This window comes from Kogia breviceps, chromosome 13, assembly GCF_026419965.1.
Source record: "Kogia breviceps isolate mKogBre1 chromosome 13, mKogBre1 haplotype 1, whole genome shotgun sequence".
NCBI lineage: Eukaryota > Metazoa > Chordata > Mammalia > Artiodactyla > Physeteridae > Kogia > Kogia breviceps.
In genome coordinates this window covers 38,544,700-38,566,773 of record NC_081322.1, presented here as the reverse complement: position 1 = coordinate 38,566,773, position 22,074 = coordinate 38,544,700, and the positions used below count along the sequence as shown (strand labels likewise).

Sequence of the window (22,074 nt, the reverse complement as noted above, 5' to 3'; positions counted from 1 at the left end):
ATGATCTCAAGAGACATAAAGTTGAGAACACATCAGTAGGCAAGAGAACGTCTGTTCCATGCCTTTTCCTTTCTCCCAGCCCTAATAGAATATGCAGATGAGAAAGATCCAGAGAGCTAGAGCCCAGAGCAAGCAGGAGGAAGAAAGAGGGTTGATGGAGGCGGGGAGCAGGGGAGGGGAAAACAGGCAGATCCAGAAGTGGACCCGGGAGCCAGTTCTTCCTGACGTGGACATTTGACCATCTCTGAGCAGGAGGGTGTGGTCCAGGTAGAGAGTACAGGCGGTGCCTGGCTGACCCCATTTCAGGCAACACGTGGAGACAGTGTAGCCAGAAGGATATTTTGCCTCTGCTTGCTCCTTTTGTCCAGTTCCTACCCTGCTTCTATCTGCCCTGGCTCCCTTCCTGCACTGGGCTCCCAGTTCATCCGTTTCTGGTCCCAAGCCTCTGCCTTCCCCAGGTGTACCGACTGGCCTCTTTCTCCCTGCCAGCCTTCATGGGACTGAGCTCTCTGGCTTGGCCTTGGGGCCTCTCCCATGAGCTGCCTGGTGCTCAGGGCTCCTTGACTGCAGCCTGGGACAGCAAGCAAGGGTTGAGAGAGCATGTCTAGATGGGATAAGGGTACTATGAAGAAGACACGGCTATTGCTGAACTGCAGACCAAGGGAGGGGGCACTGCAGACCCTTCACTGCTGTCCTTCTCAGGGAATTTACTTTTTGCCCCAACTTTGAATGCTGCCACCAATTGTTTCCTGGACTTCAGTAAACATCATAGGATAGTTAATGGCAAGATACTTGCAGAATTATTTTTTTTTAAGTTATTAAAGGAAAAATGTAGAAAACAACTCGAAACTCAGGGCCAGTGACTGGATTTATCAGGTTTTGTTTCCAGTTATAAACTATTTCTTATAGAGAAAGAAGAACAAAATGCAAAACCAATTTGAAAGTGAGCATAAATTATAGGAAGCCAGATTATTTAACTTTTTAGTTTAAATTTGATATTTTAATTTCAACATTTTATAAAATTTAATTTTATATTTCTGGTACTCTGATTGATATTATGCTACTTTGAGTTAGAAAGCATTTTCTGTTGAAGTTCCCTACCTACTTTTGTCATTTTCTAATAAAATATAAAATATGAGTTTATAATCGCATCATGTCCTTTTTTCTTACTGCTTTCCACCAGTAAGGATATTTTTTCATTTTCATTTTTAACTGTGGTAGAATACACATAACATACAATTTACCATCTTAACCATTTTTTTTTTTTTTTTTTTGTAGTATGCGGGCCTCTCACTGTTGTGGCCTCTCCCGTTGCGGAGCACAGGCTCCGCGGCCATGGCTCACGGGCTTAGTTGCTCCGCGGCATGTGGGATCTTCCCGGACCAGGGCACGAACCCGTGTCTCCTGCATCCGCAGGCGGATTCTCAACCACTGCGCCACCAGGGAAGCCCCATCTTAACCATTTTAAGTATATAGCTCAGTAGTCCTAAATACATTCACATTGTTGTGCATCCAATCTCCAAAATTTTTCACCTTGCACTAAGTAATTTTTTCACTTTTAATATATAGCATTACTAAAGCAAATTCCTTTGGGAGGGGGATGTCTTTCATGACAAAATATCTTTCATTACTAACCCTCAGTGATCTTATAATAAGTTATAACAAGAAATGTATTATACAACCTTCAAAGCCTGGCAGCTAAAGCAGCTCTCACATTGTGACTCAAGACTTTATTCTACTTTGTTGCCTGCAGGCAAGGACAGGAGCCATGTTTTTTCATGGGTGAAAGGATGCAGTTAACATGCAAACATGTTATCTTCCACTTTGGGGAAAACTTTTCTTTTAAGGCAATATAGTTAAGTCAGAACTTTCTGTGCAAACATCTAGATATTAAGATGTAACTACCGATAGACTGGTAACAACACTAAATGCCTTACTGTAGGGAAGTAGTAAAAATGCCTTTTATGGGAATGAACCACTATTTCCAAATATTGATGTCATTTTATTTTGTATACCTTTGAGTTAAAGGTATACAAAGGGAAAAAGGCAGGCAAAAGGCACCCAGGACAACGAGGTAGAACATTTGAAGGCAGCAAAGAGCAAAGATTCAAACTTATCCCTTGATCCTTATTATCTTGGTGCTTTGATATATAATGACCCATTTACCATCTACGTTCTTTTCAAGTATGTGTTTTTCAATCAGACAGGGGTTATTTTTCACTTTTTAATTCATTAAAGTGTTTAGTCCTGGGAGCCAAATACTGGAAATGAAGCATTACCTTTTTAAACATTTCAGACTCTGTAGGTAAAGGACCAGGCACCTCACAGGCAGTGTAACAGAACCGAGACTCCCCGCAGTGCAATGTAAATTCTTGGCACTCTCCAGCCACATGGCCTCCATCCACTACCTCCAAAGCTCTGTAAAGAGTGGAAACAACTTATCAAGGATGCTGGAAAATCAAGAAGCCCAAAGGCACACTTCCCTGTGTATATTTCCAATCAACCAAAATAATGAATCATTCTTCAAAGTCTACACAGGATTGTAGATAACTTGGTACTCTCATAACACATTTATAAACAGAATTCTTTTAAACCCTGTGCAGAAAACAAAGTGAGATAGATGGGTAAATAGGTAAATTGCTAGATGGTTAGATTTTGACATGAAAGCAATACAATTTCATTTTATATTTGTTTGGTTGCTCTGCTGTCATTGCTCTTAAGAAAAAAAAAAGACATTTGTATGTTTCCTGAACATTGGAAATAAAGTGGAAACTGACTCCCAGTTAGGGGAGGAATCTAGGCTATGCCAGGCAAAGGAAACTGTTCCCAGGATTATAATATTTATTAGATTTAAAAGGAAGGCAGGGCTTCCCTGGTGGCGCAGTGGTTGAGAATCACACGGGTTTGCACCCCGGTCCGGGAAGATCCCATATGCCGCGGAGCGGCTGGGCCCGTGAGCCATGGCCGCTGAGCCTGCGTGTCCGGTGCCTGTGCTCCGCAACGGGAGAGGCCACAACAGGGAGAGGCCACAACAGCAAGAGGCCCTCATACCGCAAAAAAATAAATAAATTAAAAAATAAATAAATAAAATAGATAAAAGGAATGCAAACCAACGAAGGTAGAGTTTTAGCAGACACTGGTGGTTGCCTAGTCCCAAACCATTTCCTTTATCTAAACCCCCAGCCTAACTACCACACCCCAACACACATTTTCTTTGCTAATAACCCTGATTTTGTTCAGATATCCATGTGCTTCAGAGGAAGCTGCTTCCTGCCCTGATAATCAATCACAATTGGTCTAATCCTGGTGTCCATTGCGCTCGCCAGTAACTGACTCAGACATATGCCCATACATATCTGTCTTGCTGATATCACCACACTGATTTAGGTCCACCCCACCCTTAAAGTGTTTGTACTTTGCCCTACTTATCTGATGCAACTCTGGCCACTGATATGAGAGAGACATCTGCTGAAGGAATCAGGAGAAGGTCTTTCTCTTAAAAGAAGGTTTACAGAAAGCAATAGTTCTTCCCTGAAAGCCAGTGTCATGACTGCACGTGATGAATGTGACAGCCGTCCTGGGACCAGAAGTGGCATTACCCTATGGAGAATAGATGGAGGAGAAAGCAGGGCAGAAATACGAGAGCAACTTGAGTCTTCAAATACATTGTTGAGTAGCTGAATTAACCAACCCTAGACCTGCCCTAGCTCTAGAGTTCTTGTTATGTTGCATAATAAATGTCCTATTCTTTAAGCCACTTTGAGTCACGTGTTCTCTATTATCTGTAGTTGAGCAGCGTTATAACTGATACAAGGGTTGATATATTTCTTTTTCTTTTTAAAAAAATGTATTTATTTTTGGCTGTGTTGGGTCTTTGTTGCTGTGCGTGGGCTTTCTCTAGTTGTGGCTAGCGGGGGCTAGTCTTCGTTGCAGTGCCTGGGTTTCTCACTGCAGTGGTTTCTCTTGTTGTGGAGCACGCGTTCTAGGCATTCAGGCTTCAGTAGTTTTTGCACACGGGCTCTAGAGCATAGGCTCAGTAGTTATGGCGCACGGGCTTAGTTGCTCCGCGACATGTGGGATCTTCCCGGACCAGGAATCGAACCTGAGTCCCTTGCATTGGCAAGCGGATTCTTAACCACTGAGCCACCAGGGAAGTCCAGGTTGATATATTTCTTAAGCATATAATTAAGGCTGAGAAATTAAGGCTGTATGGGAGTAATTTAAAGAAATTCATCTTGTACCTCTTTGTTTTAGAAAACATTATTCTTTGTGTTATAGACAATGTGAAGATATATTAGCAGCAACAATTTCTTTGTGTCTTCTCCGTGGGAACTGAAATTTAAAAAATCATTTCTTTAGCCCAGTCACAATTTCTTTCTGCATAAGTAACCCCTCTGAACTGTTTCCTTCTTGCAACATCTATGTCATATATAAGGACTTAGAAAAAAAAAATTCTACCCTCTGAAAGAAAGCACTGGGCTTCCCTGGTGGTGCAGTGGTTGAGGGTCCGCCTGCCGATGCAGGGGACATGGGTTCGTGCCCCAGTCCGGGAGGATCCCACATGCCGTGGAGTGGCTGGGCCCGTGAGCCATGGCCGCTGGGCCTGCACATCTGGAGCCTGTGCTCCGCAACGGGAGAGGCCACAACAGTGAGAGGCCTGCGTACCAAAAAAACAAAAAGAAAGAAAGAAAGCACTGAAGTTCACCTTTAAGGAAAATCTCTCCTTAGGATTACAGATGGCATGTATAAAGGGAAAGAAAAACACACCTAGCTCCAGAGAATCACATGACAACTGAAAAGTATCTTAGAGTTGAGAAGGTGTTAAAGACTTAACCACGCTTGTACGTCTGCATCAAGACTTATTTTTACTAATTGGTCCACTGACCCTAAAACCACAGTCCTTGTCCTTCTGCTCACAAATAAGCCAAGAAGAGCAGCAAGCAAGTGAAGACCACTAGGACTATAATGGGGAAGAACAAATCTGACTCCATATTGGATCTATTTCTTTTACTTTAACTTTTCGTATTCTGTTGCTTTTGTTACAAGTTCATCACTAAAGAGACATTGCCTATAGTTTAAAGTATACACAATGGCCCATATCTGGGAACCCTGCCTCCCAAGCCTGAGGGGTAAGCTAAAATACCTTTGTTTAAGTTCACAGGAAACATCCTCACCAGGCCCACCTGAAAATGGCGCAGGAAAGAAGAAATTAACACACCCCCTCCAGAGTCTGGCATCCGGAGACTGTGCTCCACAACGTGAGAGGACACAGCAGTGAGAGGCCCGCATACCGCAAAAAAAAAAAAAAAAGAAAAAAAAAAGAAAGAAACTAGTATCCAAACCCAGGCAAGATGGTTCTTTGGGACCTTAGTCCACCATCTTCTCCATCTGCTGGTTTCCCAAATAAAATCGTATTCCTTGTGTCAACACCTCACTTCTCGATTTATTGGCATATTGTGAGGTAAGCAGTACGAGCTTAGACTCAGGACAGAAGATGGATTCCAACCACTGCAGTTTTATAAATTGCAAAAGTAACAAGAAATGTACAGAAAGTCTGCCACTTTTAATATTTTTTCTTTTTGAAGAAAAAAATATATGCCATCGAATGGATCTAGTGATGCAGTGATACACCTGAACTACATGTGCTTCCTAAGCTTTATATTGTTGGAGGTGGGCAGAGTTCCAAAACGGAGTTCTCCCTTCCTGGTAGATACTTATGTATTGTGTGATGAAAAGCTAGCAAGGGTGCTCTTTTTTCTAAATTTTTCTTGTGATCCAATCCCTGCCTATAGTATAAGATTCTTTTGCCTGCAAGTAACAGAAATTCCAACTCACAGAAGCCTAATCAAAAACGAAGTTTATTACTGCATATAAATGAGAAGGGTGGACTGAGTTGGTTTAATCAGTTTCTTCAGCTGCTGCTGAATTGAGTGGCTGCTACAGTTCTGGTCATTACGTATAGATATGATAGATACGATAATTCCAGGGGACGAAAAGACTATCTTTTCCTGTGTGTCTCTCTCTCAGAAGTAAGGAAGTCTTGGGAGTTTGGGATTGACATGTGCACACTGCTATATTTAAAAAGGATAACCAACAAGGACCTACTGTATAGCACAGGGAACTCTGCTCAATGTTATGTGGCAGCCTGGATGGGAGGGGAGTCTGGGGGAGAATGGATACTTGTAAATGTATGGCTGAGTCCCTTTGCTGTGCACCTGAAACTATCACAACATTGTTAATCAGCTATGCTCCAATATAAAAAAAAAAAAATATGTGTGTCTGTGTGTGTATATATATATAAAGAAGTAAGGAAGTCTTCCCTAGAAACCACCTAGCAGACTTCTCTGCGTGTCTCATGCCTCCACCAAAACAATCACTGGACCTACCCCCTTGAGGCTGGGGCCTGAAGGACATCACCATGCAGAGTGGGCACCAGAACAAGCTGGTGTTCTATTAGGAAGAGAGGAGTAGGGGGGGAGTGGTCATGGATGTTGGTGGGTAACCTCACCTCCCCGTCTTACGACGCGTTCCCCACACTTACTACACCGTTGGTAGATAGACGTGGAGTTGATATATACTCATGGTTGAATTTGAGTTACCAAAGCAGAAACATTCATGACTCTGGCCTCATTGCATGTTGAACCCAGGCAGTGTACTTGCCCTCCTGAGTTGGGGATAAACTAACAAGACTTAGCCTGCTATCCAAAGGTCAATTCTATATGCTTCAGGTCATGATCTCAGAAGGCAGATTTAGCTTCTCAGTGGTCAGAGGAAGGGGATGACCCTGACAGGCAGTCCAGGCAAGGTCCTTGCTTCATCTGTATTTCCCAAGCCAGGAATTGCCAAGTTTGTGCTACAGCCAGTGACCTCTGACCTCCCTTGGAGGGGAGGGGGATGAGGGGTTGGCTGAATTCCTTTTCTTCCAGATCCAGATCCAAGCAGTCCTGCTGAGCACCTGGTCACAGGTGTCATTATTTCAAAGTTGGCTCCAGGACTCGGTTGGGAGGTGAAGAAAGGCCACGGGATGTGTGGGCTGAGAGGGCTTCACAAGCCAAGCTCAGCTTTAGGAGCTTCTCCCCCTAGACGCACAGGCCACCCTGTGAGCATTTTCTAGTTCCTCTCTAATGTCAGACACAGAACTTCTACTCATGGCAAACGTATTACACAAGTGTGTCTCCTGAAACACAACCTTTGCGAAACATGACACAGATATAATACACCTAGTATCATGCTGGAGGGACCCCCAAGCCCTACATTAACTTTGAAATAATATCTAGCTTTTATTCTTTCAGCAAGCATTTTTAGATTTCCTGCCATGTGTCATATACCCAAGGACACAAAGGTGAAGAAACCCACTCCAAGTCCCCAGGATATCAAGGTCTAGTAGACATAGGAGCTCATTGCTTGGACAAAATATTTTAATTGTGAATAATAGTCACAGATGGAACTAGACATAGATAAGTCCCCTTAGCTTAAAAGAAAATCTTAGTAAGTGTTTGCAACAGGAAAGATCAATTGGAAAGTTCATTTTTCTTTTTCAAAGGGTACATTTCAGTTTAACTCCTGATGAGTAGGCTGTTGGTAGTCTTAAGAAAGACTAAGCATAGCCCCCTGGTGAGAAATTTAAGATTTATAAATGGAAGTAGACTTTCCTTTCTGAATAGTCACTACTGGTCTCTTATTAAGCACAACACTTCTGGGGTTAAAAAATAAGACAGAATAAAATCAAATCCTCAAACACTGCCATACCAGTCTGGAGTTTTAGCAGAGGATAATTTACTAATTTGCTAATTTATAATCTGTACTTTCCTTTTTTTTTAGTACAGGTATTATGCTGCCAGAAGTGAAAGTGTTTCAGTGTTAAGTATTTTATTTTACTCAGACTCATAAACAAGTGGAATATTGGCCCACTCATTCCATTATTTCCTGTTTCCTTTTTATTTGGCTTGCTTTTAAAAACCAGATTGCCCTTGTCCTTGGAGATTAAGTAGGTAGGAAATTAATAATGGCAAGATTGTTTACCCTTTCCTAAATTAAAAGAGCCACATGGCTATTTCCAGACAAATTCCAGCGTTGTGAGGCTTGAAGCTTATATAATTTTGGAGGCCTCTTTAAGAAAAAGAAAACAAAATATCTTACTTTTTCAAAATTTATAGCACTAGGGCCCCTCCTAAGGCATTGGAGTTGCCCATGAAACTTCAGCTTTGTTTGCTTCCTATAAATCCACCTCAGGTTTTCCTGATCTGGTCTGCTCCATCAAGCTGTTCCTTGAACATTTTAATATGTGTAGCCCAATATAAAGCAAGTTATGAGTTTCTCTATCTAATAATTCTTGCTTCAGAGATAATGTACATGTAAAATAAAATGAGACAGAAAACTAAAGGTTTGGGATTAACGCTAGGGTATAAATTGATGCTCTACTGCCATCTAGTGGCTACTCAAAGAATTCATTGTATGTTCTACTAAACCTTGGAGTTGTGACTTGAAAGTTACCAAAAGGCATCTCCAAGAGAGCTGAAAACACCAGATGTTAGAACCACTCTTCTGAGTTAAGGCAGTGGTTGTAAGGCTATGTCAGTTTGTGGGCCACAAAGAAAGGGAGGAAACTTAATTTACTAACAAACAGCACTAAATAGTACATGTAGTATTTCCTTGCTGCAACTGCTAAATGGTAGGGAGCTACCATATACTGAGCAACATCTTTCCTGCTAATATTAGACCCTGTATCAGATTATGGACACACCATCAGATAATTCTAGACCTGGAAAGGTCCCTAGTGATTACCTGGTGCAGTCCCTCATTGCACATTTAAAGAGACATTGGCTCTCAGAAACCACAAGGCTGACAGGGCCCTGGGCCTGCTGGTTACCCATGTGCATGAAACTGGATGTTAGGCTTTTCTGCCAAGGCTCACAAAGAGGCATCTAATGACAGTGTGACAATAGAGCCAAGTAAATCTGTCCTATCTCCAGGAAAATAAAAACAAAAAAACAAACAAAACCCTAATATATTTCCCTTGGAAAACCAAGGATTTTGGATTTACAGAATGAGTTTTTCTTTCAGAAGCAATGATGTATTCAAATTTGTATTTTTCTCACCTGAATTAGAGAGGAAATATAGCAATGGTATACACACTGATTTCAGAGTGTTCATACCAGCCTAGCCATTAGCCATGTGATCTTGGGCTAGTTAGTTACTTAACTTCTCTCAGCCTCAGTTTCCTCATCTGCAAAATGGGGATTAGAATCAGACTGTCGTGAGACTTAAATTAGGTAATGCTCATAAAACACTTAGCCTAGTATTGCCACATAGTAGGTGCTCAATAAGTATCATCTATGTTAATTATGCCTATGAATATCAGTTGACATTTGCTGAATAATACAATAACTTACTAGGTATCATGTGGATTGTATTTTGAGCTAGCATATTTATCAAAATGATATAGATGATATAGATATGAGAATCTATATCAAAATGATATAGAAATGAGAATATCTGAGTTGGAAGATATCTCAGAGATAATCTAGTGACCCAATCATCTCATTTTGCAGTTGAGTTCATTGAGGACCAGAGGCATTCATTGTTCATGGTCACAGGGCTAATTATTGGCAGAGTTGAGGGTAGAGAACCCATCTGACTCCTAGTTTAGAGACTGATTTCAAATTCTCTGTAGATGAGTTTTATGATCACAAAATCCCTAGTTGGATGGAGAAATGAATAAATTCTCTATGCTCATTCAAGTTTTGAAAATCCAAAACATCCTCATAGTTTTAGCCATATAAAGAGTACTTACATCATTAATACCAGTATTTGGTGTTAGCAAACGGTGATAGCTTTTAATGCAGAAAAGCTGCCATCTAGTGGTTGCACTAGAGCATCAATCTTTTCATCCTTTTTAGTAGTGTTTTTTTAAACAGTAACGCACCCTGGTTTGTTTGGCCTCCATTGCTCCCCACTGCCTCCATCTTTCTGGGCCCCTTGATTGTTTTTTTTTTTTTTTTTAAGCAATAAAGATATTTATTGTTAGGCACTGCCAAGGAAACTGGCAGATGCCACTAACAAATGATAAAACATTCTTCTATGGCTCATTATTTCCATAAAAATAAACTATTTTTCAGTTACCATTTCTGAAATAGAATATAAACCCAACTATAAATGACCAAAAAATACAGTGGCCATCAAACCCCACTGCAGTGTGTGTCACTAAACTTAATGCTTTAAATGGCAGCTAGAAAGCTGGGAACCATCTCCCAATGTGCTGGGTGGGACAGAATTCCCCTCATGTCTGTCCAAGTTCCCCTCATATCTGACCACTGGGAATGCAGATCATCTTCTCTCCTACAAAGGCTAGGTTTTGCCCTAGTAGTTCCATGTAGTGACATCTAGGCTTTGGGTGCTACAGAGTGTGTGAAATTTAACTAAGCTATCTCAGGACCAATAATAATACATAAATTTTGGTCACTTGGGATCACTTCTCATGATTAACAAACTATGAAGCCCCCCCCAGAACCAGGCTGGGCTCAACAAGGTTTGGCTTTATTAGTGTTGGTCCCAGAGGAAAGAACGATCTCAATCTGAGCAAGAGCAAAGAGGACCAGGAAACAAGCCACCCGGGGAATCATTGCCCAAAACCCCGAGAGAACTGAGGATTCGTGGTCTGTATCTCAAGGAATGGCTTAGGTTCATCAGGAGTCTTGTGTTTCATGCATGATTGCATATACTCTCACTTAGAGCTGCTGAAGATTCTGGCATTTTATTTCAACTTTTCTTTATAATATTCCAGTTGGACAAGTTTAGTTTTTAGTTATCAAAATATAAAATGTTTTCTTGATTGCTGGTATTTTTCTTTTAAGGCTACTCAAATGTCTATAACCTAATAGCAGAGAAAATGTAGCTCTTCTTTGGACGACATATATAACCCCCAAAGAAAGACTAATGACTTTACTAAGCTCATAAATAACTAATAAATAATGAAAGAAATAGTATTTCAAATTGCTGTCTTTTGCAACACAAAACAAAGCTAATGGTGATTATATAACCATGGAGCAGGCAAGGAGCAGGAAACTTAGCAGAATATAGTTATATGTACAAGGGTACAAAACCAATCCCGAATCACCAGAGGCAACTCTGGGGAGTTATCCCTGAGCTCTCCTGCTCCCAGCACCCCACCTCCGATCACTGGTCAGGGGCTCTTTGTCATCATACCTGAGCTTGCTTTGAGACCTCTTTGTTGAACATATTGCAGGGAAACTGAGAAGGGTGTAAGCCACCGTCTTATTTAATATTCTCTCTGTAGGGACTGAAAGGAAAAATTTCTCTCTTTCTTAAGTGCCAAATAAACCTGTTCTTTCCTCACCAGTTGTCTTTCAGACAACGTGGACTGTGTACCTGACCATGAAAAAATGTTACTAATTATACAGAATCATATACATTCTGTAAAGTAATTGTCTCTCTGGCCTTATCACACTACTACTCCTTTAGTTTTCTTATCTTCACTTATTTACATTGTTAATTCAAGATAAACTGTAAATCTTTAGAGGAGGAAGTGATGGAGTGGAAGTTATAAATACATGGAACATGCTTTCACCTTGCCAGTATGATGTCCATCTACCCTTGTCCATTCCAACTACCATTATCCTACTTCCTAACTTCACTGTCGCTTCAATTTACAGAGTTTTCCAGCTATTCTCTGCTATCTGGTCTCTCCTGCATCCTCTAACCCATTCTAAAGTTATGAATAGATTGATCTTCCTGGTATATATTGGTGTTTGAAAACCATTAGATGGTTCAGCACTGTGTACAGAAGAGTCTTAACTCCATAGTTTAGTATTCAAGCTCTTCTACCTTCTGGACCCAATTTACCTTTTCAAACATAGCTTTCCTACACACCCTATGTCACAGGCAATTTTACTGTAATTTAGCTTTATCATAATCACAGATGGTTCTTTCTCTCATCCCAAAGAGGAAGTTCCTTTGTGTATATAATTCCTTCTGTTTCTGACACGGCATCTGACCACATTGTCACATCACAGACATTCAGTAAGGACTTCCTGGGTGAGAGAATACAAAGCCCCTTTTGCAAAGATGGTTTGACTCATAACTAGTAGCTTATAACTACTCATAAGTAGCAGCTTGCTGAGCCTGCTGCTGTTTACGACTGTTTCAAATAATGTCAACATAAAGCTTTAGTTCAAAAGCACCTCTTCCTAACCACGACAGCTGCATTCTAGGCTGGTCAGTCTGTTGTTATTTTCCACAAGTCTATGGTGATGTCACATACTTTGAAGTTGACTTTACAGCACCTTTACTATGCACCATCTGCTTCCTTTGTTTACCTTTGCCCCACCTACCTCACTAGTCCAAAATGACTCTGGTGCCATGACAATTAGGAGTTTATGAAACTCTGGGGTCCCTAAATAACCTGGCACTGAACTCTTCTGCCTTAGTTAGTCCTTCCAGGCACTCAGAGAATTATCTTCCTCAATCCAGAGCTTTGATAATACTTGCATTGCTGTAAACATTATTACTTTGTAGTATTTCTAGAAGCAATAAAGTTTCAAGAGAAATTGTATAATTTGTTCCTCATACCAATAACGTTTAGTATTTACAGCATTTCCTGAACTTACAAATACTTACTTTTCCTACAAATCAGATACTCTGAAAATTCTCACAGTTATAATTCAGAGATTTAAAGGTTCTAATCAATATGTTTTTACTATATGATGGTCCGTAATTCTCATAAACCTGAAAGTGAGAATTGAGTCTTTAAACGTTACTTGTAAAACATTAAAACATTCCCACACACAATCTGGTGCTTATAGTAAATGTCCTTTGATGATAATGTGAAACTAAAAAAACTATTTTAAAATATGAGGATGAGTCTCTTCATCTCTTGTTTTTACTTTTCAAGATAATTCTTATGGAGGTTAGCTTTTACATTAATTTTCATAACTGTCAATTTCATTATGTTTGACTTACTGGATTTCCAAATACCTGGCAGTTGTTTGATGATTAATGTAACATGCACAGTAATTAGTACATAATTGCCTGAATTACATCTTTGGCTTCACCTATCCACCTGCACCAGGTGGGTAAATGCCACAAGGGCCTCCTAGATATATCCTTTGGTAGTGACTAGAACTGTTATCATTTACTTAATGAATAAGTTCAATTAGTGTCTTTAACTGGTGATAATGTTACAAAAGAAAACTCTAATTAAAAATCATCTCTAACAAGAAGTAATAATGTAAAACATCTTGCCAACATATCAGGAATCCAGATTGCTGACTGAAGATGGTGGGAAGCTGTATCTGAGAATAGACTGATATTTATCATCTTGGCTCTCATGAACTGAAAACTCTCAGGTATATGAGGCAACAAGAGATTATCACTGTGTCCCTACTCTCCATCTAGCTTAATAAAGTCCTTACAGAGATGCTAGCAACAATCTCCAAATTCCCCACCCTGAGGGGTTCTCCAACACCACTCTAACCCCCCCTCCTCTCTCCAAACTCAGCCTTTCAGTCATGGTCAGAGAAATCTGTTTTCACTTCCCTTATGTACACCTTGCTTCATTATTTATATGTCTTTGCTTGGGCTGCCTATTAATCCTTTTCCCTTTTCTCTTTGCAATCTTTGGCTGTCAGATTCTATTAAATCTAATTACAAGTCATTTACCCCAGAATATCACTAATTGTAATGAATCTTGTGTTTCCTTACCCCTTAGATATATGGTTTATACTAAAGGAAATCCTAATTTACCAAAGGGTTGTGTTCCAAACTTTTTTTTTTAATGACTGATTTATTATTCTGTAAATACAATGTTATACATGGTGGTTTGATTCCCAAATAAGCCCTAAAAGTCAATTTCATGTAGCTGAAATAGTATGCCATAGCAAAAAAGAAAAAAGGAAAGGAAAAACGAAAGCCAATATGAAAGATAGAACTGTTTCAGTATTGGTAAAAACAAAGAAAAACAAAAAAACAAGAAAGCAATAAAACAGTCTGAGAAACAGTCTTTCTTTTTCCCAAAGGCAGATTATTCTCTTTCTGAGATAAGGATTATTGAGAAAAAGCAGGTTCAGATGAAAAGAGATAATGGTTAGAGATTTTTTTCAGAGATTATAAAGTGACTTTACAGAGCTTTTGTTTTTACCAGATCTAGACTGTTATTATTTCACATCAGAACTCATGGTTTTCCCTTTCCTCCAGACAAATGTATCACTAGCTTTACTCTTGGGCTTTACAGCCATTGACCGTGTGATCATGACTCATATTGGAATGAAAGAAGACACAAAGAAGGAAAGAAAAAGAGGAAGAGGACAATCCTGCAGCCTGTGGAACAAAAGCCACAATCACAGAAAGATAGACAAGATGAAAAGGCAGAGGGCTATGTACCAGATGAAGGAACAAGATAAAACCCCAGAAAAACAATTAAATGAAGTGGAGATAGGCAACCTTCCAGAAAAAGAATTCAGAATAATGATAGCGAAGATGATGCAGGACCTCGGAAAAAGAAGGGAGGCAAAGATTGAGGAGATGCAACAAATGTTTAACAAAGACCTAGAAGAATTAAAGAACAAACAGAGATGAACAATACAATAACTGAAATGAAAACTACACTACAAGGAATCAATAGCAGAATACCTGAGGCAGAAGAATGGATAAGTGACCTGGAAGACAGAATGGTGGAATTCACTGCTGCAGAACAGAATAAAGAAAAAAGAATGAAGAGAAATGAAGACAGCCTAAGAGACCTCTGGGACAACATTAAACGCAACAACATTCGCATTATAGGGGTCCCAGAAGGAGAAGAGAGAGAGAAAGGACCAGAGAAAATATTTGAAGAGATTATAGTCTAAAACTTCCCTAACATGGGAAAGGAAAGAGCCACCCATGTCCAGGAAGCACAACGAGTCCCATACAGGATAAACCGAAGGAGAAACACAACGAGACACATAGTAATCAAATTGGCAAAAATTAAAGACAAAGAAAAATTATTGAAAGAAGCAAGGGAAAAATGACAAATAACATACAAGGGAACTCCCATAAGGTTAACAGCTGATTTTTCAGCAGAAACTCTGCAAGCCAGAAGGGAGTGGAATGATATACTTAAAGTGATGAAAGGGAAGAACCTACAACCAAGATTACTCTACCTGGCAAGGATCTCATTCAGATTCAATGGAGAAATCAAAAGTTTTACAGACAAGCAAAAGCTAAGAGAATTCAGCACCACCAAACCAGCTCTACAACAAATGCTAAAGGAAATTCCCTAAGTGGGAAACACAAGAGAAGAAAAGGACCTACAAAAACAAACCCTAAAAATTAAGAAAATGGTCATAGGAACATACATATTGATAATTACCTTAAATGTGAATGGATTAAATGCTCCAACCAAAAGACACAGGCTTGCTGAATGGATACAAAAACAAGCACCCATATATATGCTGTCTACAAAAGATCCACTTCAGACCTAGGGAGATATACAGACTGAAAGTGAGGGGATGGAAAAAGATATTCCATGCAAACGGAAATCAAAAGAAAGCTGGAGGGCTTCCCTGGTGGCACAGTGGTTAAGAATCCACCTGCCAATGCAGGGGACATGGGTTCGAGTCCTGGTCTGGGAAGATTCCCACATGCCGCAGGGCAACTATACCCATGTGCCACAACTACTGAGACTGCGCTCTAGAGCCTGTGAGCCACAACTACTGAAGCACGTGCCTAGAGCCCATGCTCCACAACAAGAGAAGCTACCACGGTGAGAAGCCAATGCTCCACAACGAAGAGTAGCCCCTGCTGGCCGCAACTTGAGAAAGCCCACGTGTAGCAATGGAGACCCAATGAAGCCATAAATAAATAAATAATAAATGTATTTTTTTTTAAAAAAGAAAGAAAGCTGGAGTAGCAATATTCATATCAGATAAAATAGACTTTAAAATAAAGAATGTTACAAGAGACAAGGAAGGACATTACATAATGATCAAGTGATCAATCCAAGAAGATATAACAATTATAAATATATATGCACCCAACATAGGAGAATCTCAATATATAAGGTAACTGCTAACATCTGTAAAAGAGGAAATTGACAGTAACACAATAACAGTGGGGGGCTTTAACACCTCACTTACACCAATGGACAGATCATCCAAAATGAAAATAAATGAGGAAACAGAGCTTTAAATGACACAAAAGACCAGACAGATTTAACTGATATTTATAGGACATTCCATCCCAAAACAGCAGATTACACTTTCTCCTCAAGTGTGCATGGAACATTCTTCAGGATAGATCACATCTTGGGTCACAAACCAAGCCTCAGTAAATTTAAGAAAATTGAAATCCTATCAAGCATCTTTTCTGACCATAATGCTATGAGATTAGAAATGAATTACAGGGGAAAAAACGTAAAAAACACAAACACATGGAGGCTCAACAATGCGTTACTAAATAACCAAGAGATCACAACCAAGAAGTCAAAAAATACCTAGAGACAAATGACAATGAAAACATGACAATCCAAAACCTATGGGATGTAGGAAAAGCAGTTCTAAGAGGGAAGTTTACAGCTATACAAGCCTACCTCAAGAAACAAGAAAAATCTCAAATAAACAATCTAAACTTACAACTAAAGGAACTTGAGAAAGAGGAACAAACAAAACCCAAAGTTAGCAGAAGGAAAGAAATCATAACGATCAGAACAGAAATAAATGAAATAGAAACAAAGAAAACAATAGCAAAGATGATTAAAACTAAGAGTTTTTTCTTTGAGAAGATAAACAAAATTGATAAACCATTAGCAAGACTCACCAAGAAAAAGAGGGAGAGGACTCAAATAAAGTCAGAAATGAAAAAGGAGAAGTTACAACAGACACCATAGAAATACAAAGCATCTTAAGAGACTACTACAAGCAACTCTATGCCAATAAAATGGACAACTTGGAAGAAATGGACAAATTCCTAGAAAGGTATAACCTTCCAAGACTGAACCAGGAAGAAATAGAAAATATGAACAGAACAATCACAAGTAATGAAATTGAAACAGTGATTAAAAGTCTTCCAACAAACAAAAGTCCAGGACCACATGGCTTCACAGGTGAATTCTATCAAACATTTAGAGAAGAGCTAACACCCATCCTTCTCAAACTCTTCCAAAAAATTGCAGAGGAAGGAACACTCCCAAACTCATTCTATGAGGCCACCATCACCCTGATACCAAAACCAGACAAAGATCCTACAGAAAAAGGGAATTACAGACCAATATCACTGATGAATATAGATGCAAAAATCCTGAACAAAATAGTAGCAAACAGAATCCAACAACACATTAAAAGGATCATACACCATGATCAAGTGGGATTTATCCCAGGGATGCAAGAATTCTTCAATATATTCAAATCAATCAATGGGATGCACCATATTAACAAACTGAAGAATAAAAACCATATGATCATCTCAATAGATGCAGAAAAGGCTTTTGACAAAATTCAACACCCATTTATGATAAAAACTCTACAGAAAGTGGGCATAGAGGGAACCTACCTCAACATAATAAAGGCCATGTATGACAAACCCACAGCAAACAGCATTCTCAATGGTGAAAACCTGAAAGCATTTCCTCTAAGATCAGGAACAAGACAAGGATGTCCACTCTCACCACTATTATTCAACATAGTTTTGGAAGTCCTAGCCATGGCAATCAGAGAAGAAAAAGAAATAAAAGGAATACAAATTGGAAAAGAAGAAGTAAAACTCTCACTGTTTGCAGATGACATGATACTATACATAGAGAATCCTAAAGATGCTACCAGAAAACTACTAGAGCTAATCAATGAATTTGGTAAAGTTGCAGGATACAAAATTAATGCACAGAAACTCTTGCATTCCTATACACTAATGATGAAAAATCTGAATGAGAAATTAAGGAAACACTCCCATTTACCATTGCAACAAAAAGAATAAAATACCTAGGAATAAACCTTCCTAGGGAGACAAAAGACCTGTATAAAGAAAACTATAAGACACTGATGAAAGAAATTAAAGATGATACCAACAGATGGAGAGAGATACCATGTTCTTGGATTGGAAGAATCAATATTGTGAAAATGACTATACTACCCAAAGCAATCTACAGATTCAATGCAATCCCTATCAAATGACCAATGGCATTTTTTACAGAACTAGAACAAAAAATCTTAAAATTTGTATGGAGACACAAAAGACCCCAAATAGCCAAAGCAGTCTTGAGGGAAAAAAATGGAGCTGGAGGAATCAGACTCCCTGACTTCAGACTATACTACAAAGATACAATAATCAAGACAATGTGGTACTGGCACAAAAACAGAAACATAGATCAATGGAACAAGATAGAAAGCCCAGAGGTAAACCCATGCACCTTTGGTCAACTAATCTATGACAAAGGAGGCAAGGATATACAATGGAGAAAAGACAGTCTCTTCAACAAGTGGTGCTGGGAAAACTGGACAGCTACATGTAAAAGAATGAAATTAGAACACTCCCTAACACCATACACAAAAATAAACTCAAAATGGATTAGAGACCTAAATGTAAGACCAGACACTGTAAAACTCTTAGAGGAAAACATAGGAAGAACACTCTTTGACATAAATCACAGCAAGATCTTTTTTAATCCACCTCCTAGAGTAATGGAAATAAATAAAAACAAAAATAAACAAATGGGACCTAATGAAACTTAAAATCTTTTGCACAGCAAAGGAAACACGACCAAGAGACAACCCTCAGAATGGGAGAAAATATTTGCAAATGAATCAACAGACAAAGGATTAATCTCCAAAATATATAACCAGCTCATGCAGCTTAATATTAAAAAAAAAAACCCAATCCAAAAATGGGCCGAAGACCTAAATAGACATTTTTCCAAAGAAGACATACAGATGGCCAAGAAGCACATGAAAAGCTGCTCAACATCACTAATTATTAGAGAAATGCAGATCAAAATACAATGAAGTATCACCTCACACCTGTTAGAATGGGCTTCATCAGAAAATCTACAAACAACAAATGCTGGAGAGGATGTGGAGAAAAGGGAACACTCTTGCACTGTTGGTGGGAATGTAAACGGATACAGCCACTATGGAGAACAGTATGGAGGTTCCTTAAAAAACTAAAAATAGAATTACCATATGATCCAGCAATCCCCCTACTGGGCATATACCCAGAGAAAACCACAATTCAAAAAGACACATGCACCCCAATGTTCACTACAGCACTATTTACAATAGCCAGGACATGGAAGCAACCTAAATGCCCATCAAAAGACAAATGGGTAAAGAAGATGTGGTACATATATACAATGGAATATTACTCAGCCATAAAAAGGAACAAAATTGGGTCATTTGTTGAGACGTGGATGGATCTAGAGACTGTCATACGGAGTGAAGTAAGTCAGAAAGAGAAAAACAAATATCGTATATTAACGCATATATGTGGAACCTAGAAAAATGGTACAGATGAACTGGTTTGCAGGACAGAAATTGAGACATAGATGTAGAGAACAAACGTATGGACACCAAGGGGGGAAAGATGCGGGAGGGTGGTGGTGGTGGTTTGATGAAGTGGGCAATTGGGATTGACATGTATGCAGTGATGTGTATAAAACTGATGACTAATAAGAACCTGCTGTATAAAAAAATAAATAAAATTCAAAAATTTAAAAAAAAAAAAAAGAGGAAGAGGAAGGGAGGAGAGGGATGGAGAGAGAATTTCCTTGGCGAAAACTAGAAAGAAACAGGAAGAGAGGAAAGTATTCAAAATAAGGTGAGGCTATGCTTACGAGGAAAGAAAATCCTCATTTGTGGAAATAATGGAGCTGGGGAGGGACAGCCGAGGGCAGAAGAAAAGAGGCAGCACGGCCTGTGCACAGTTCTCAGAGGGAAAACCCACTGGCCCCCCATCCCCTAGGCTGAGCGTTGAGGTACAAGGCTCAGGACAGGATGTTGTGCACAACAGTTTTTTATACACAAAGGACTAAAGGGCGTGCAAAATTCAGGTGAGTGACAGTAACTGGTTTTGAACTTTTAGGTGGAATATTTTTAAGTATCATTTGTGTAGGTCAAAACCAGTCAAATATTGCAATTTCATGTGGTTCAACCTACTATTATTTGTTAGGTGTTCAATTAGGTTTTCTGTGAACATGTATCATTTTTCAATTCAACTATGGGTTTTGGGGAGTTAAGAATCATATCTTCTTCTATCCCTATAACCTGAACTCAGTAGGTATAAATAAATGCTTTTTTTTTTTTTAAGATAGGGCCGATTTAAAACAAGTTTTTTCTTGTGGCACTGACTGAAAACCCAATTTCCAGCACTGAGAGAGAGTTGAGTCACTAAACCACAAAGCATTCTGGTGTAAGAAAATATTTATTTTGTCTAACAGGATTTAAAATTAGGCAGTGTTATCTCATCATTATAATGAGGACTTTTGAGTCAACAAGCTCTGTGTATACAAGAGAGCTTTACTTCTGCACTCAAGATGAAGGAAGGGACTTTCTCACAGTTTGGCTGTGAAATCAGCCACAAGCTAACAGAAAGGAAGAGCTATCTTCACTTTCTTTGCTTAAAAATATCTTCATAATGTTTCTGTAATAAAAATGTTTAAATATGGCCAATACTGCAAAAAGGAAATAAACTTGTTTTGCATAAACCAGGTAATGGTGGGACTTAAAATGCTTCTAAAAAATGAGCAATTTATAAAATCAAATAGTAGATATGCAAATTTTATTTAAAATTTTCATTTGGCATATTGTTTTAAATGGATGAAAAGGGCTACTGGCATTTCCCCAGCCTTAGCAATTGCTTTTTACTAAAAAGAATCAAAATAATATGATAAGCAAAATTAATTTCCAATCTGTCATTCTTTTTTCCCTTTAAATTAACAGAATCTTAGGGTTCCCTCTATTTAGCAAACAGTTGAAGTATTTTTCTCCTGTTATTGAATTTAGTAGTTACAACTCATGTCACTAGACATCAAATATGAAAAAATCCAATGATTTCAGTTACTATTAATTTATGTAATATATTTTTTTGAGAACAGAAAAGATTTGACATGAATCTTTTGAATCATTCCAAAGGATTACTCATTTTATTCTTTTACTTCCCCATCAAATAATTTATATATGTTACTAACAGAAAAGGAAGATATTGGTCAACGTAACTAAACACTTGGACTCTCCACTTAAAATGCAAGGAAGTTACTGAGGAAGCAAAACAGATGCGGGTTTACCATTTCTCTGGTTATAGGACCAGCCATGGACAAAGGGGTGGAATTTGACATTGGCCCCTTTCCCCTCCCCCTCAGTTCTCCCTGCATTTTCTCCCTTTGCCTCCTCACTACAGATCCCAGGATCTTCCTCTGGCTCCATGTCAGCTGTTAAACAGAAAGGTGATCTAATAAAACTAAATAATGTGAAAGAACTATTCACTCACTGGGTGTACTGGGATGAATAGTATCCCCCCAAATTCATGTTCACCTGGAACCTCAGAACATGACCTTATCTGACACAGGGTCTTTTCAGGTGTAATTAATTAAATTAAGATGAAGTCATACTGGATTTGGTTGGACCCTAATCCAATGACTTGTGAACTTATAAGGAGAGGGAAATCTGGACACATAAACACAGACCCAGGGCTTCCTTGGTGGCGCAGTGGTTGAGAGTCCACCTGCCGATGCAGGGGACACGGAATTGTGCCCCGGTCCGGGAAGATCCCACATGCCGCAGAGCGGCTGGGCCCGTGAGCCATGGCCACTGAGCCTGCGCGTCCGGAGCCTGCGCTCCGCAACGGGAGAGGCCACAACAGTGAGAGGCCCGCGTACCGCAAAAAAAAAAAAAACCACACAGACCCAGACCCAGAGGGAAGAAAACCATGTGATGCTGGAGACAGAGACTGGAGTGATGCTAGCTGAGGACACCAAGGATTTCTTGCAATGACCAGAAGCTGGGAAGAGGCAAGGAAGGAGCTTCCCTGGAGGCTTTGAAGGAGGATGGTCCTTCCAACACCTTGTTTTCAGACTTCTAGCCTCCAGAACTGTGAGAG

At 39.3% G+C, this 22,074-nt stretch overlaps 1 protein-coding gene across 1 annotated transcript in view; it reads right to left on the bottom strand.

The window, feature by feature from the left end:
* The window catches only part of CRYBG1 (crystallin beta-gamma domain containing 1), a 193,408-nt gene that overhangs the window by 104,222 nt on the left and 67,112 nt on the right, over positions 1-22,074 (bottom strand). Inside the window, exon 2 of the mRNA XM_059083840.2 lies at positions 2,280-2,418. Within this exon, the coding sequence (XP_058939823.1) occupies positions 2,280-2,418 (139 nt within the window). The remainder of the gene's footprint in view (positions 1-2,279; positions 2,419-22,074) is intronic.